The sequence below is a fragment of the Branchiostoma floridae genome, chromosome 7 (assembly GCF_000003815.2).
Source record: "Branchiostoma floridae strain S238N-H82 chromosome 7, Bfl_VNyyK, whole genome shotgun sequence".
In the NCBI taxonomy this organism is placed as follows: Eukaryota; Metazoa; Chordata; class Leptocardii; order Amphioxiformes; family Branchiostomatidae; genus Branchiostoma; species Branchiostoma floridae.
The window spans coordinates 7,445,586-7,460,399 of record NC_049985.1 but is presented as its reverse complement, the minus strand read 5'-3'; the positions used below and the strand labels follow the sequence as shown (position 1 = coordinate 7,460,399).

Below are 14,814 nucleotides of genomic sequence, written 5' to 3'. Positions count from 1 at the left end.
TTCCCCTCTCCTTTTTTTTCTTTTTTTTTTTTTTCCCCTTTTCTTTTTCCCCCTTCCTTTCCCTTTTTTCCCCTTTCCCATTCGTTTCCTAACTTGTTTTTTTCTTCCCCTTCCCTTTCCCCTCCTCAGTTCTTTTTTCCCTTTTTTTTTTCCCCTTCCCCTTGATTTTTTTTCTCACCATATACACCGAGGAAAAGGCGGGGCATTAACGTTATTATCATATAGCCTATCCAACTGACACAGTTATTTCACACAAATTCCTTTATAACGAATAAACACTTTAATACAATATACATAAAACTACATTTACAATCATATATATATTGTACAATAGTGTATATATACAAACTATTAAACCATTTCATCATCACCATTTAACCGCGCATTTTAACTAATCTCATCGTCCGTTTGTGAGATAGAATATCATCAACATGTGGCTTATTTGCAATACAAACTAGAAATTTCTCATCGTTCGTTTGTGAGATAGAATATCATCAACATGTGGCTTATTTGCAATACAAACTAGAAATTTCTCATCGTTCGTTTGTGAGATAGAATATCATCAACATGTGGCTTATTTGCAATACAAACTAGAAATTTCTCATCATCCGTTTGAGAGATAGAATAACAGCATCAACATGTGGCTTATTTGCAATACAAACTAGAAATTTCTAATCTGCTCTGTTTATTGTTACCTAAACACATTCATATACAGCAAGTATATGGTGACCAGCCCCCCTCCCCCCAAACTCTGCCCTGCTACATGAGTTACTTGAAGTTAAAGCTGACTGGTCCATTGAAATGTACCTGTCCACAGTTATTGAACCTTTGAATAAGGTGTACCGTCGTCTTTTCGTACTTCAGCGTAGAACTGCCTTAGTAGTTGTGACAACTCTGTTTCCGGCAGCTCCTCAAATTCAGTGTTTTTGTCTCTTGCCTGCAGCCATGCTAAAATTGAAAAAAAAAAGTTTTCTTAATTTTTTTCGCCCCCAAATCCACTATCAGGCTGTTAATAATAATGCTAGTTCTCTATCTATCATCAAGATACATGTATAATTATTTTCAAACGTTACTCCGACCCCCCTCCCCACATGGCTCTCATTCACTGAACAAATAAATGTAAAGCATTTATAAGTATGTATTTCTATTTTTGCTTATTTTTTTACGTCGGAAAAAAGATACTCACCTTTGAAAATCTTGACGCCCCACCTAGTAGACTTCTCGGTGGTTTTCTCCACCCTTCCCCCTTCTATCTCGTCCAGTTGTTCTCCATCTAAAGTCGCGAAGCGGGCAGTGGTGTTCTCCGCTGCGCCTTCAGGTTCTGGCTGCTGTTCAGGTTCTGTTTCGGCCTCCCAGGGCCTCAACAACGCTTCAAGATCTCTCTCAGATACCTCTTCCACGTAGAACTGCGGTACCTCGCCGTCCATAGCCGACAGAAACGACGAAAATACCAACAAAAAGCTCACAAACTTGCGGTTCGAATGCAAAAAAAAGATGGCGTCCAGCAAAAATAAAATCGTCCGATATGCGGATCTGCGGTGACGTAATGGAACAGACCACTTTTGGCGGGGGTGTTGTACATCTGTTTTAATCTTTTTCAGTTTAAATATCATTTATATCTATTAATTGTGTTGTAGTTTAACATAAATTGTTCGAAATAAAGTACAATACGCTGTTTAATAGATATAATCGATAAATACGTAACACTAGTATTAGCGTCCTGTCCCCTCTATAATGGTGCGGTCCAAAAAGTGGGCGGTTATTCTAATAACCGCCCACTTTTCAGGTTACTGCCTGATAACCCATAGGAAATGGGGGCCTCTGATTGGTCAACTCCATCTGGCTATATGATAATCTGTCTTATTGCCTTTACCAAAAAGATTATCAATCTGCTAGCATTTGTAGGGGTGTTTTCTTGTGGTTTAGCAGGATGTAGCATAACCCAAGAAGCTATGAATGGACTGCTATAAAATTTGACTTGTGGTTATGTCTTGACCAATCAAAGAAATTATTAGATTTGGGGCCACAGTACTGATACTTAAAAAAAGCCAAACTTCGGAATCCTTTTTTTAACAATTTGCATGCACTCTTTTCTTTGCTTGCAGCACGGGCGACATAGTATATTTTGTGTAGCATGGAACAACAAAGACTCCAGAAGAATAGCCACCTGTGGGTCAGACGGACACTGGTAAGCTTCCTAGAACGTTTATAGCATCTTTATGTGAGAATATGGCCCAGGTTTTATTCCTAAGAGGAGAACAAGGGTGCTGCTTCCCCTTGCCCTTACCATATGCACCTTACCCTGGGGAGCAGATGCTCTGACAAGAATAAAATTCTGATCGACCAAAGATGCTACTAGGCCACATGTGGCCACAGTCATCAACTGTGACCTGTCAGACAGTAATTTCCCATTTCAAAAAGCCTTTGAATACCCCAGTTGGACTTAAATTCTTTTGAACTTTATACTCTGGACTGGGGAACCCCTACCTTCTTGGTTGCTCTGCTTCCTCGCAATGACCCCCATTCTTTGTAGAAAACTCCCTGAGATCTACTCATTTGGAAAGAAGTATTGTTACGTGAGTGGGGATTGTCTGGGTCCTCAAGCATTTTAGATATTTTGTGTAGGTGATGTCTTGTTTAAAGTAAACCTTATATGTACATGCAGGTAAGATTATTTTCTACTTATTTACTTTGTTGGAAAAATTATACCATTAGTGAGCTGTAAAAAAAAGATAAACTAACCCTCTTCCAGTATTTAAGGCTTTTAAGACAATCTTTCATTAGAGAATGTTTTTTACCAATTATTTACCAGCTATTTTTTCCTGCCCCAGTGTGATCCGAACGGTGGATGGAAAGCTGGTGAAGAAGTACAAACATCCCATGCCTGTTTTTGGATGTGATTGGAGTCTCACCAACAAGTATGTACTTAATATTTGAGTATAATTACATAATTATGTATGATTATATATAATGGGATTTGCCAATCAGGACCCCCATTTGTTGTTGATTATGAGGCCATCACATCATTAGCCAGCCAAATAACAAGCTAAGTGTTGGTTATGATAAGTGCTGTGTACCTAAATATATAACATCAGGCACATACAGGTACATTTAGGTGCGTAGAACAAAAATTAGGATGCACAAGTATCGGCAACAATGCTTAATTAGAACAATCCTCCTGTCTTAAGTTAAAAACGAGTTTTAAACGTTCAAGGCAGTAATACAGCTAAGCTTTCGCTATTCTTTGTCACTGAAATGTCAAGAATATACTGCATACTAGACTGTATTATGGTACACAAATATCTAGACACACTTAAAAAGTTGGTGCATAGCTCCAATTTGTGTGTCTGAAAGTTGGTTGCTGGTTTATTGAATTGAAACTCCTTGCAGCCAAAAGGCTGAATTGTGAGGTTCACAATTACAAAGTTTTACATGCACTATAGGTAAAAGACAGCAATCAATGTATATACATGCAAAAGTTCATAATGCACCCGCCATTTGGAGGGCTACAAACGCATGCATGAGCAGACATGGCATGATTGCTCTGTAATGCCTGATTGTGTTGCAGGGACATGCTTGCCACTGGCTGCGAAGACAAGAACGTGCGAGTCTTCTACCTGGCAACAAACTCAGACCAACCACTCAAAATCTTCTCAGGTATTCTTTGGATGAAGTCATGATGTAGCAGTAATATACTTTGTGTGTTATACAATGTTGTCCACTTTGTGTATTACTGAAAAATCTGTTCTCATGAAAAATGAAGAAGAATCATCATCATCATCCAGTCGTGCTGGTTGCATGGATGAACACGACTCTCTCCCTTTATCCATCCCTATCCTCCATATGATGATAGCCTTGGGCAGATCTTCTACAGAGTAGCAAGCATTTTTGCCAAGCTTGTGTAGATAGGTTTTATATGTTCTTGGTACACTAGCATGACCATGTCCAAGGAAGAATCACTTATTAGGGGTTATCCCGCCTAGTTGATATGTGGATATTGATTGATGAGTCTTCGCTGTGTTGTTTCAGGGCACACTTCCAAGGTTTTCCATGTGAAATGGTCCCCCCTACGGGAGGGCATACTGTGCAGCGGTTCTGATGATGGGTAAGGAAACTCTGCACTCACCTCTGAAGTAATATACTGTAAATGCATTCAAGTACACAGGGATTTAATTTCGCGGTAGCGGGAAAAAGAACTTTTCGTGGTAGTTTTAAGTTCGCGGTAGCACCATGCACTGTAGTCTAACTGCTATGGAAAAATGTTCACGGTGGTTTTAAATTCCCGGTGAAGCATCCACCGCGAAAACCATGAACATTAAACCACCGCAAAATTTTCTGCATTTACAGTTACTGTAGTACATAATGACTGTTCACACGTTAGCACAAGTCCACAGGGAGGTTGGTGCACAGTGGGGATCTGTTTTATTATTACTCCCTTGCAAAAGCATGGAAAAACTGTTGCTATGTAATACTTGTCTGCTCAACATTTTGTAGGTGACACTAGTACTGAGGTGTAGCAGGCCGGAATATACCCATGGCCAGATTTTACCCGGGTATATTCTGGTGAGGCCTACTACACCTATACTAGTTGCTTGCCAGCATCCCACTGTGTAGCCAACACACATTTTTGACATAGACTGGGCTTGAGACCCCAAGAGGAGTTATAGACAGATTTGGTTGTCAATAAAAAAATCTGTTCAAGAGAGCAGATGTATGTCCTATAAAGGTTTTGTTCATTTTTCCATTCCTGAGTTTTGATGGCTGTAGGCAAGGCCACAGGATTGGTCTATTGAGTTTTCTGTAGAGTGCAAAATGTATTGATGTGTGGAAGTAATCACTTATGATGGTTTCTATAACCACTGATTAAACCACCAGGGAGCAAAGCAAACAAGCTGGTTTATGAGGCTTATATTGGATTGATTGTTATAGGATTGATTGTACATTTAGCTGGAGAGGATCCATGAATGATCACCGCAGAGGCAGGACATAGTAGACTACGAAATATAGGAAACGGCCATGCCTTATTACACTGACCCTACAAGTCCTGTGTTATTTCTTCACTTATTCCATCTTATCTATTGTTTTTCTGTCTATCTTCAGTTGAAGACATCCCTTCATCTTCTGTGTATTTTCTGTAATCAACAATGTGTATGTATCTGAACTTTCTGCCATAGTTTCTGCTTTTCTTTGAAATCTTTATACCTACATGTATCACTTCATACACATATATATAGAGAGAGATTTGCCTTTCTTTTTTGGGGAGATTGTAGATCATAATTTTTTGGAGGGTGGGGAGTCCTTAACCAAAGAAAGAAATGACAATTTTTCACCATTCCCTCTATCATACTTAGTCTAGTATTTCAGCAAAACAGCAACACGGAGCAGAATCTTGTATTGATTAAGCGCTATGCTCTAGATCTCTAAATATAGTTCAGGTAAATTGCAAGACTGAGTAGAATGTGTTGGTAGACCTTTATGCTCTTTAACTGTATTTTCTTTGTTCACTGTTGTGTCCCTGTCCAGGACCATTCGTATCTGGGACTACACGCAGGACTCATGTGCGATGGTGCTGAGCGGACACACGGCTCCGGTGAGAGGTCTACTGTGGAACCCGGAGATCCCGTACCTGCTTCTGTCCGGCAGCTGGGACTATACCATCCGCGTCTGGGACACACGGGACGGCGCCTGCATCGATACTGTGTACGACCATGGTGCGGATGTCTACGGTAAGGGTCTGCAAATTCTGTTATGTTAAGAGTGGAGATGTCTTTTACTCTGTTTTTTTCATTGGGGCAGATATATGTGAAAGGCTTTTACAACTTCCCTATCTACATACAGTGCATTATGATTATTTGTATGTTTCTACCATGAATGTATGAGAAGAAAAATGTACATTTATAGGGCATGGTTTACATTTTGTAGCTCTTATACAGGGGAGTGGTATAAAGTGTGCTGAAAATTGGCACTACAGATATCTGGCATTCACTGTAGTGTTATATATTTGGCAATCTTACAAACTGCTGTAATGCAAACAAAATGTAGTATCTGTATCTGTATCTATATATCCGGTATAACCGCCGTTCGGCGTAACACACCAGCTATAGTACGTAGTCTAGTACTACTAAAGTATATGTTTTATGCAATGAAGATGAAGTAAGGGACAGACCAGGAATAATCTTGGGATAGATGAAAATAATACAGATGTAGCAGAGCAGAATGTACCCTGGCCAGAATAAACCCAGGTACATCCTGGCCTGGGGTTTATTCTGGCCTGCTTAAAATAACACCTATAAATGGAACAAGGAAATGGAGCCAATAAAGGGGAATGCAAAAGAAAAAGTGGGCTGACAACATCAAAGACAGGAAATAGCTTTGCAACATCCCTCCTGCTGACATAGGAATTGAATGGTTTGGAAGAAGCTGAGTAAAAAGGTGACCATGCAGTACCTCCAAGATCTGTAAATACTGGGTTAAGGGACCTACGTACAAGGTAAGTACACACCTGTAAGTGCCAAGGCAGAGCGGTTTTACCGGTCACTTAACAGAAAACAGTTTGGACTAAATGGTTGACCTGCTGTATGATACAATCTTAAACTTTATATCCGTACACAAAAATAAAGCGCTTACCAAAAGTAGCTTTCGATCAGTCCTCTGATCCTTGACCCAAAACCTATGTCACACATCCAGACCGGAACTGTGACGTCAGCAAAGGGTCAAAGGTGCTTGGAAGTCGGTATCACCCCCCGTCTTGGTTGATAGGCTCTGATTGAAAGCTTGTTGGTCGGTGCTTTATTTTTGTGTGCGGATATAGAGTTTAAAATTGTAACATAATGTTGATTACCATCACATTTTGTACATTCGAGTTGCCCTGTGTGTTTGCAGGCCTGACATGTCACCCTCTGCGCCCCTTCACCGTGGCCTCCTGCTCCAGAGACTCCACCGTCAGGATCTGGTCGTTGACCCCCCTGGTCACTACGCTGCAAATCAGCGTCATCGCCAAGAGGCCGTGGACGGAAATATTTGCCATGACCCAAGGTTGGTTTGTTTGTTTCGTCAGCCCTCTGTCATTTTTTAAATTTTTATTCTCCTGTCCATTTTTTAACAGATGAGCAGGCAAACAGGCACTTGCCAGTGCGTTTGTCAACCTGTTTGCCTGAACTGCACATGACTTTTTATGGTGAAGAAGGGGTATGCAACTCCTTCTCCACCCTCTCGTCTACTGGTGCACTATGTCTCACAGGGACAAGAACTTCTCTATCATTACATTAACATCAACTCTCATAATTCCACTGAATGCCATAATACCTCCACATAAAAGAAAAAATATATGCTGTAAGTGTTTTAAGAGATGTTAAGTTACCAGTGAAGCATCAGTGATCCTGAGGTATATACATTTCTGGTATTTAGGTGTTCATGACAATCTTGAGAAGGCTTCTATAGCACTATATTTTTATGTGGTGGTATTATGGCACCCAGTGCAATTATGAGAGTTGATATTACACGTATCAGGCTTCAGTGCATGACATATAAGAATGTTAGCAATACATTTCTGTTAGATATACAGACAGAAAAAAGGATATATATCTTGGGATAGAGATTATCTGGCACAATCTGCTATTCTACATCATCATCAATTCTACAGGACTGGTAGAATTCACAATCATAATCATAGTCTCCATTGATGGAGACTCCGATCGAGATCTCTACTGGTTGGATCACCAATTGTACTGGCAGAGATCCTGTTATATATTTGGATGACTACTACAGATGACAAGATTGCTGTACTGTACTACGTTTTAGTCATGATGTAGCTTATGTCATGATTAAAAAGACAAGGTGCAAGGTGTTTCACCCATTGGTGGTTAGTAGCAATGGTCACATCCATACTGTTTTCTAAGGTACCTGTTTTTGCATTTACAGGGTGTGGCCAGGCTATGATTGCTGGTAATGTATAATATATATACTGCTAAATGTTTCCCGCATGCACCAACCTGTAGTACATGTATTGTGGCCAAGTCTGTGCATGTATGGGGATCTGTCATTGGTGGTTTAGGTATTAGACTGGGGCTGCTATGTAGCCTGAGTATCAGCCTTGTTAGTTTACCGGGGGAGTATGGGAGCCCTAGTAAACTGGCAAGGCTGATACTCAGGCTAGCCTCTATATGCTACGAAGGGGGAAATAGAAGAGTCCTGGTAATTCTAGAGTCACATTTCCAAACCTGGGCTCAGCCAGGCTGTTTGTGGGAACAAAAACAAAAGACTTTTATTGTATATTATCATGAAATATATGGAAACCATTCTCATGACTAATTGCGTTTCGTCGCCCTCTGGCGACGAAACGCAATGTGATGGGTTTTACCTTCAGTGCTTCAATGCTTCGATGGATGGTTTGGTTCAACCAAGGAGGTTATATCATGGCATGCGACCGCATGCAACTGTTCGGAAATACCATTGCATTGTGGTTTCGGACTTCAATATCCTGGAAAATGGCCATATAACATCTATTCCACAAGATTGCACAAGAAAAAAAAAAGATTTTATCAAGAAAACGACCGAAAATCGACATAAATAATACTATGTAGTGAGGTTAAAGCATTATGTACACTCACATATAATACACGTAACAACTTAGCTCAATCGGTAAAGTCACAGGTTTTCGGATCCGAATGTCCCTGGTTCGAATCCGAGAGTGGATTTTTTTCTTTTTAAATATTGAAGATAATATATAAATATTCTATTTATTTATTGATATTATATTTTTATATATCATTTTTTTATTATTTTAGTATTCATTTCATATATGCAAGGCCTTTGTCTTATGAACATAGATTCCAAACCCGGCATTCGAATTTTTCTGTTCATGGTAATGGAAAATACCGTGCAGCGGCTCCTATGCGCGGTAAGATGATTCTCGCAAAACACTCGCCACTAAACTACTATTCATGATGTAAACAGAGGCTCTTGATGTTGTTTGCATGAAACTCCATCAAAAACAGCGATTCTTTCTTACAGTAGCAAATGCTCCATTGTTCAGTATCGACTTCATTCAGAAGTTTTCAGACAACACGGACGTGGAAAGTCACACCGCTCGACACAAAAGTATGGAAATTTTCATGAATATTAGCAAAATTATCCAGGAAAACAAGGAAGAAATGTTGTAAATGCGGAAACCAGTATAATAGAGATGAGGTAGCTGTTAATTGGTTTGGATATTTGCTTGACATTTGGTAGTCAATTTAGATAGAATCTTGTCACAGTGCTGATGGTGCTTTTTCAAGTCTACATAAGTACCTGAGTACTAGTATATTAATAGATTTTATAATGAACTTATTGTACATTGTAAAATAAAGTTGTAAGCCAAGACCAGCTATTAAACAGTACTCCTTTCCAAAATAACAATTTTTCTTATAGACGCAACAGCCCTTGAGTGACTTTTTCTAACAGATTTTACTTCAAGAAAAAGACAGTTCACACTCATAAACGTAGACGAAACGCCAGCTTTTTTTAAAAGCACTTGTTTTTAAGTGTTTTGTTGTCTTGCCACATTTAATGCATCAAAACAAAGACTAAAATCTCGCCCCTTTCTGTGACATGAACACCAAGATTGGTTCTTATAATGTGAATGGTCTAGCAAACTCTCGTAAAAGAAGAGAGGTGTTTAATTGGCTTAAAGAAAAATCTCACGATATAATATGTTTACAAGAAACCCACTCAGTACTTAAAGACGAAATGACTTGGAAACAGGAATGGGGCGGGACAATAGTCTTCAATCATGGGACGACAAATCAACGTGGTGTTTTGATATTATTCAAAGAAAATCTAAACTTTACCATCAACTATTCTATAAAAGATGATGATGGGCGATCCTTGATACTAGACATATCTGTAAATGATCTGTATTTTTGTATATGTAATCTGTACGCACCAAACACAGATAACCCTAACTTTTTTGATAACATAGAAAAATTGATATTCAACCTGAAATTAAATCACAATAACTTTATTATCGTTGGAGACTTCAACACGATACAGAATGCGACCTTGGATAGAGCTGGACAAAACCCAGTAATATATCACCCGAATGCACAACGAAAAATTAATGAACTGATGTTTGCTTTAGACTTAGTAGATATTTGGAGACATAAACACCCTCATACAGTCAGATTTACTGGGCGAAGAGGAAGGCAAGCGACCCGCCTGGATTATTTCTTAATATCTTTTTCACACATGGTGGATATTTCAAATGTAAAAATTCTAGACAGACTAAAATCCGATCATAAATTTATTTCACTTGTTATTCAAAACATAAGCCGTACGCGTGGAAAAAATTACTGGAAGTTGAATCAAACACTATTAAAGGATAAGAATTTTCGGAAGACTGAAAAATTTATAGAAGAGTTTTTTCGATTTAATATAGGCACAACCGATCCGTTAACGGTTTGGGACGCCTTCAAGTGTTGTTTTAGAGGACACTGCATCAAATTTGCATCATTGAAACGAAAATCTTTTATCTCAAAAGAAAATGATCTTCAAAAACGGATCGACCAGCTAACCGTGAAACTAGACGAGACTGATGAGCCGCCACAATCTGTTCTTGACGAACTTAGTGTACTGCAGAGTGAATTAGAAGATTTATATGAACAGAAAACGGATCAGCTGGTATATAAACAAAGAGCTGATTGGATGGAATTTGCCGACAGGTGTACCAAACAATTTCTTGATCTTGGTCGACGAAACTGTTGTAAGAAAAATGTTATGATTTTAAATACAACTGACGGGGAAACTATTCACAACCCCCCACGTGTTATGGAAAAAATTAAAACATTTTATCATTCCCTATACTCCTTTAAAAACCCTCCAGAAGATCTCGATGATACAAATTGTGATCCCTTCTTTCCAAAGGACAATTACGTTCTTCTAAGTCCTGAACAGAAAAATTCCTGTGAAGGACTAATTACGGAAAAGGAGTTGTGGGAAGCGATTAGTAGTTTTAAAGATGGCAAAAGCCCAGGTCTTGATGGGATTCCGATCGAAGTGTACAAGACTTTTTTTTCTAATTTAAAACATCCCTTGCTACAGTGTTTCAATTACGCATATGAAAAAGGTAATTTGTCAAAATCATAGAGGGAAGGATTAATCACTCTTCTATTAAAACAAGATGCAGATGGTCAGTATAAGGATCCGACACTGCTTAACAACTGGCGACCCCTATCACTGTTATGTTGCGATGTACGCATTCTATCAAAAGTAATTTCACTTAGGATGAGAAATGTTATTGCGAGTCTAATAAATAAAGATCAAAGTGGATTTTTACAAAACAGATTTATTGGTGAAAACATCTGTCAAATTCTTGAAATTATTCAATACTATGAAAATGAAAGATTACCAGGTATGATTTTCATAGCAGACTTTGAAAAGGCTTTTGACAAGCTTCGATGGGATTTCATGTTTAGGACTTTAGAATTTTATGGTTTCGGACAATCATTTATTAGCTGGGTTTCTGTTCTCTATAAAGACATTACAAGTAGAGTGATAAATAATGGTTTTATTTCAGCCCCCTTTTCGCTATTGCGTGGTGTTCGACAAGGTTGCCCGCTCTCGCCGTATCTGTTTATTTTATGTGTAGAACTCCTGGCCACGAAAATTAGATCAAACAACACAATAGAAGGATTAACGATGCATGGAGTGGAAATTAAGGTATCCCAATTTGCCGACGACTCAAATTTCCCTTTGAAGCCGACATTACCATCTCTCTTTGCCCTAACAAATGACTTAAATAATTTTTCAAAAATCTCTGGATTGGTACCAAACTACAAAAAATGCCAAATTCTAAGAATAGGAACTTTAAGGAATACTAACTTTACCTTGCCATGTAATCTCCCTATAATATGGACAAATGGACCGGTAAAAATGCTCGGAGTTGGGATCACCGGAGACATAAATAAACTTACAGACAATTATCAAGATAGGTTAACTAAAGTTGACAGAACTCTCCAACCTTGGAGAATGTTACCCATGACACTTTATGGCAAGATTACCCTCATTAATACACTTGTGGTCTCACAATTTACCCACTTATTTTTGTCTTTACCTTCCCCCGGAAAAACTTTTTTCCAAACATATGAGCAAAAAATTTTTAAATTCATATGGAATGGTAAACCTGAAAAAATTAAACGTAAAATCCTTTACAATACATATGACAATGGAGGTTTAGGATTAATACATCTACCTTCTTTTGACCTTACCCGTAAGGCTTCATGGGTTCCAAGAATATTCTTCCAGCAAGATTCAAGTCGCAAATCTTTCTTATGTACATCGTCCGTAATATTTAGTAGATATTTGTATCCGTTCTTACAACTGTCCTTGGGGAAGGATATCGCAACAAAGATATCCACTGATCAAATGAATAATGTTTTTATTAGATTACTTGTCTCTCCTAATCCCTTTTTCAAAGATGTTTTGAAAGCATGGCTTTCTTTCCAATTTAAACCTCCTGAAACTTTGAAAGAGATACAAGCACAACTCTTATGGTGCAACTCAAGTATCGTAATCGAAAATACGCCTATTATATGGGAAAAACCTCTTAAACATGGAATTTATTACATTAATGACCTTTTGGATACAAATGGACGCTTTTTATCTTACAATGGCCTTCTTGCTAAATTCGGTACAGCATTTGATAAGCTAGAGTACAATCAGATATTATCTGCAATACCGCGAAACTGGAAAAAAAAGCTTTTAGACAACACACCAGTAATAGGCCCTATCTTACCTCATACAGCAAATTACGTATGGCTGAAGGCAACTAAAATAAACAAAATTATCTATACATCCTTTTTGCAATCAGAAAATAGAAACCCACTGAACATACAAAGACGCTGGGAAGATGAATTTAATACAATTTTCCCGTGGAAATGGGTTTTTAGATTAGTTTATGCACTGACTATATGCCCGAAACTAAGAATTTTTCAATATAAAATATTGCACAGATTGTTAGCCACAAAGAAAATGTTATACATCTGGAAAATTCTAAATAGCCCGAACTGTGCACATTGTGAGGAAGTAGAGACCATTAGACACTTATTCTGGGACTGCCCTAGAGTTGTTACTTTTTGGACAGATTTAGAAATATGGTTTAAAACAATAGTAAATAAAACCTTACATCTGGACTTTCAGACAGTTATTTTAGGTGACATATCTGAAAATTGTAATGTAATCGAGAATTTGTTAATTCTAGTGGCCAAACATTATATTTTCATACAGAGAGACAAAAAACTAGTTGTAAATCATTACATTTCGTATGTAAAGAGATATTACAAGACAGAATATATGATAGCAGAGAGAAGGAACAAATTAGATATCCATTTTAGTAAATGGGAGTCTTTCCCATTTAACCTTGCTAATTAATTGGTCCATTGCTATCTTCCATTGGCATTGTTCTACTTTCTTCTCTACTTGTCCATATTACCTGTCATGTAGTATCCATCTTCGTTGTTATCCTTAACTATGTTCAGATGATTGAATACCAGTTGTTGTAAATGTTTTTTCACTGTAGCCTTCGTTCGTTTATTTCCACCTTTATGATATATTATTTTGGATCCGTGGTCTGTGTTTTGTACTTTCTTTCAACTTTTGTAATTTCTTTTGATTTCTGTAAATCTGTGCTTTTCTGTGAAACGCAATAAAAAAAAAATAATAATAATTATCATGATTGCTTTAGGACAAAAGACGTATAAAGAACTGTTGTTTTGATTATTTACAAACTATACATTGGTAGTTCTACTTTCTTCTGGATTTCACACATGTTCCTATGATTAAGGTTATTAGTCCACTAGTTTTGGTTTCTGCAATTTCGGTACATACATATATATATATATATATGAATCCATTATGTTTGCATGTACGTATGTTTATATTGATGACTCATTGGTGACAAAACAAAACAAAGTTCCATCACAAATGCACATGGCGTGCTAGGGACGTTCCCTCTTGGCGTGTATCGGAGTTAGGTCATGCCTGCCCATCCTTGCCTCAATGTGCTCAAATTAGATCATGTAATGGATGATTGGCAGTCTTTGAAAGTGTCGCTTGTGTTCGGATTACCGCAATAACCACTAGGCTAAACACAAGACCTGATTTTGATTCCGCTGCCTAAATCTTTTAACCTCTGTAACAGGAGTACAACAGATCACACAAATCAATCAATCCCAATGCGAGATTCTATCACCAGGCCATCGGTTAAAGTTGACATGGCTCTTTATTAAAGTGCATAGGGGAAACATCTCAGGGGTAATCATCATCATTTGTCATCAGATGGAATGTTCAGTTTAAAAAGATTTTCCATTTATCGTTGATAAAGGAAACATAACAAGATGTTTACCTGTAATGTGAGGTATATAAGAATTCATTTAATGAGCCCAATTTTGTGTCGGAACAATGGTAAACTATACTGAACTATATTATGTTATACTGCTGTGTTTGTATTGGTTCTATAATCATATAAGAAAGGTTTTGTGATCTACCACCAATTAATGTGGGAATTTTTTGCTACAAAATCACATTTGTTGAAAGAGAAATTGTGCCTGTTTAGTTCTTGTTTTCCTTCAGAACAATAACTGGACAATGTGTAACATTTTCGACTAAAGAAACCCAAGTTTTATATAAATCTCGTTCACACGCTTAGTTGATTCTAATAAAGATTAGGCTAAGCTTGCTCACAACAACAGCCCCATCATCACACACACGCCCCTCTCGTCCTGGCCACCCCGCGGGTCTCACATATGACTTTTGACCCTGTTAATGACTAATACTGCG

The 14,814-nt window shown here is 38.0% G+C and overlaps 2 protein-coding genes across 3 annotated transcripts in view; one reads left to right on the top strand and one right to left on the bottom strand.

The window, feature by feature from the left end:
- The window catches only part of LOC118419105 (WD repeat-containing protein 17-like), a 33,867-nt gene extending 25,897 nt beyond the window's left edge, over positions 1-7,970 (top strand). For both annotated transcript variants that reach the window (XM_035825408.1, XM_035825407.1), the window contains exons 9-15: positions 2,106-2,188; positions 2,832-2,918; positions 3,569-3,657; positions 4,030-4,105; positions 5,524-5,726; positions 6,883-7,035; positions 7,921-7,970. In XM_035825408.1, the coding sequence (XP_035681301.1) occupies positions 2,106-2,188; positions 2,832-2,918; positions 3,569-3,657; positions 4,030-4,105; positions 5,524-5,726; positions 6,883-7,035; positions 7,921-7,955 (726 nt within the window). In that variant the 3' untranslated portion in view covers positions 7,956-7,970. The remainder of the gene's footprint in view (positions 1-2,105; positions 2,189-2,831; positions 2,919-3,568; positions 3,658-4,029; positions 4,106-5,523; positions 5,727-6,882; positions 7,036-7,920) is intronic.
- On the bottom strand, positions 240-1,571 carry LOC118419106 (uncharacterized protein KIAA1958-like). Its single transcript, XM_035825409.1, has 2 exons — positions 1,187-1,571; positions 240-948 (listed from the first exon to the last, which is right to left on the bottom strand). Exons 1-2 carry the CDS (start codon positions 1,425-1,427, stop codon positions 818-820), a joined length of 372 nt encoding a protein of 123 aa, XP_035681302.1. The 5' UTR covers positions 1,428-1,571; the 3' UTR covers positions 240-817.
- Positions 7,971-14,814: the final 6,844 nt, after the last annotated feature.

Excerpts from the sequence above, each read along its gene's own strand:
- LOC118419106 (XM_035825409.1), bottom strand. The coding sequence starts at position 1,427 with ATGGACGGCGAGGTACCGCAGTTCTACGTGGAAGAGGTATCTGAGAGA. Across the intron at positions 949-1,186 it reads GGGCGTCAAGATTTTCAAAG|CATGGCTGCAGGCAAGAGAC; the intron begins GTGAGTATCTTT and ends TTTCAATTTTAG.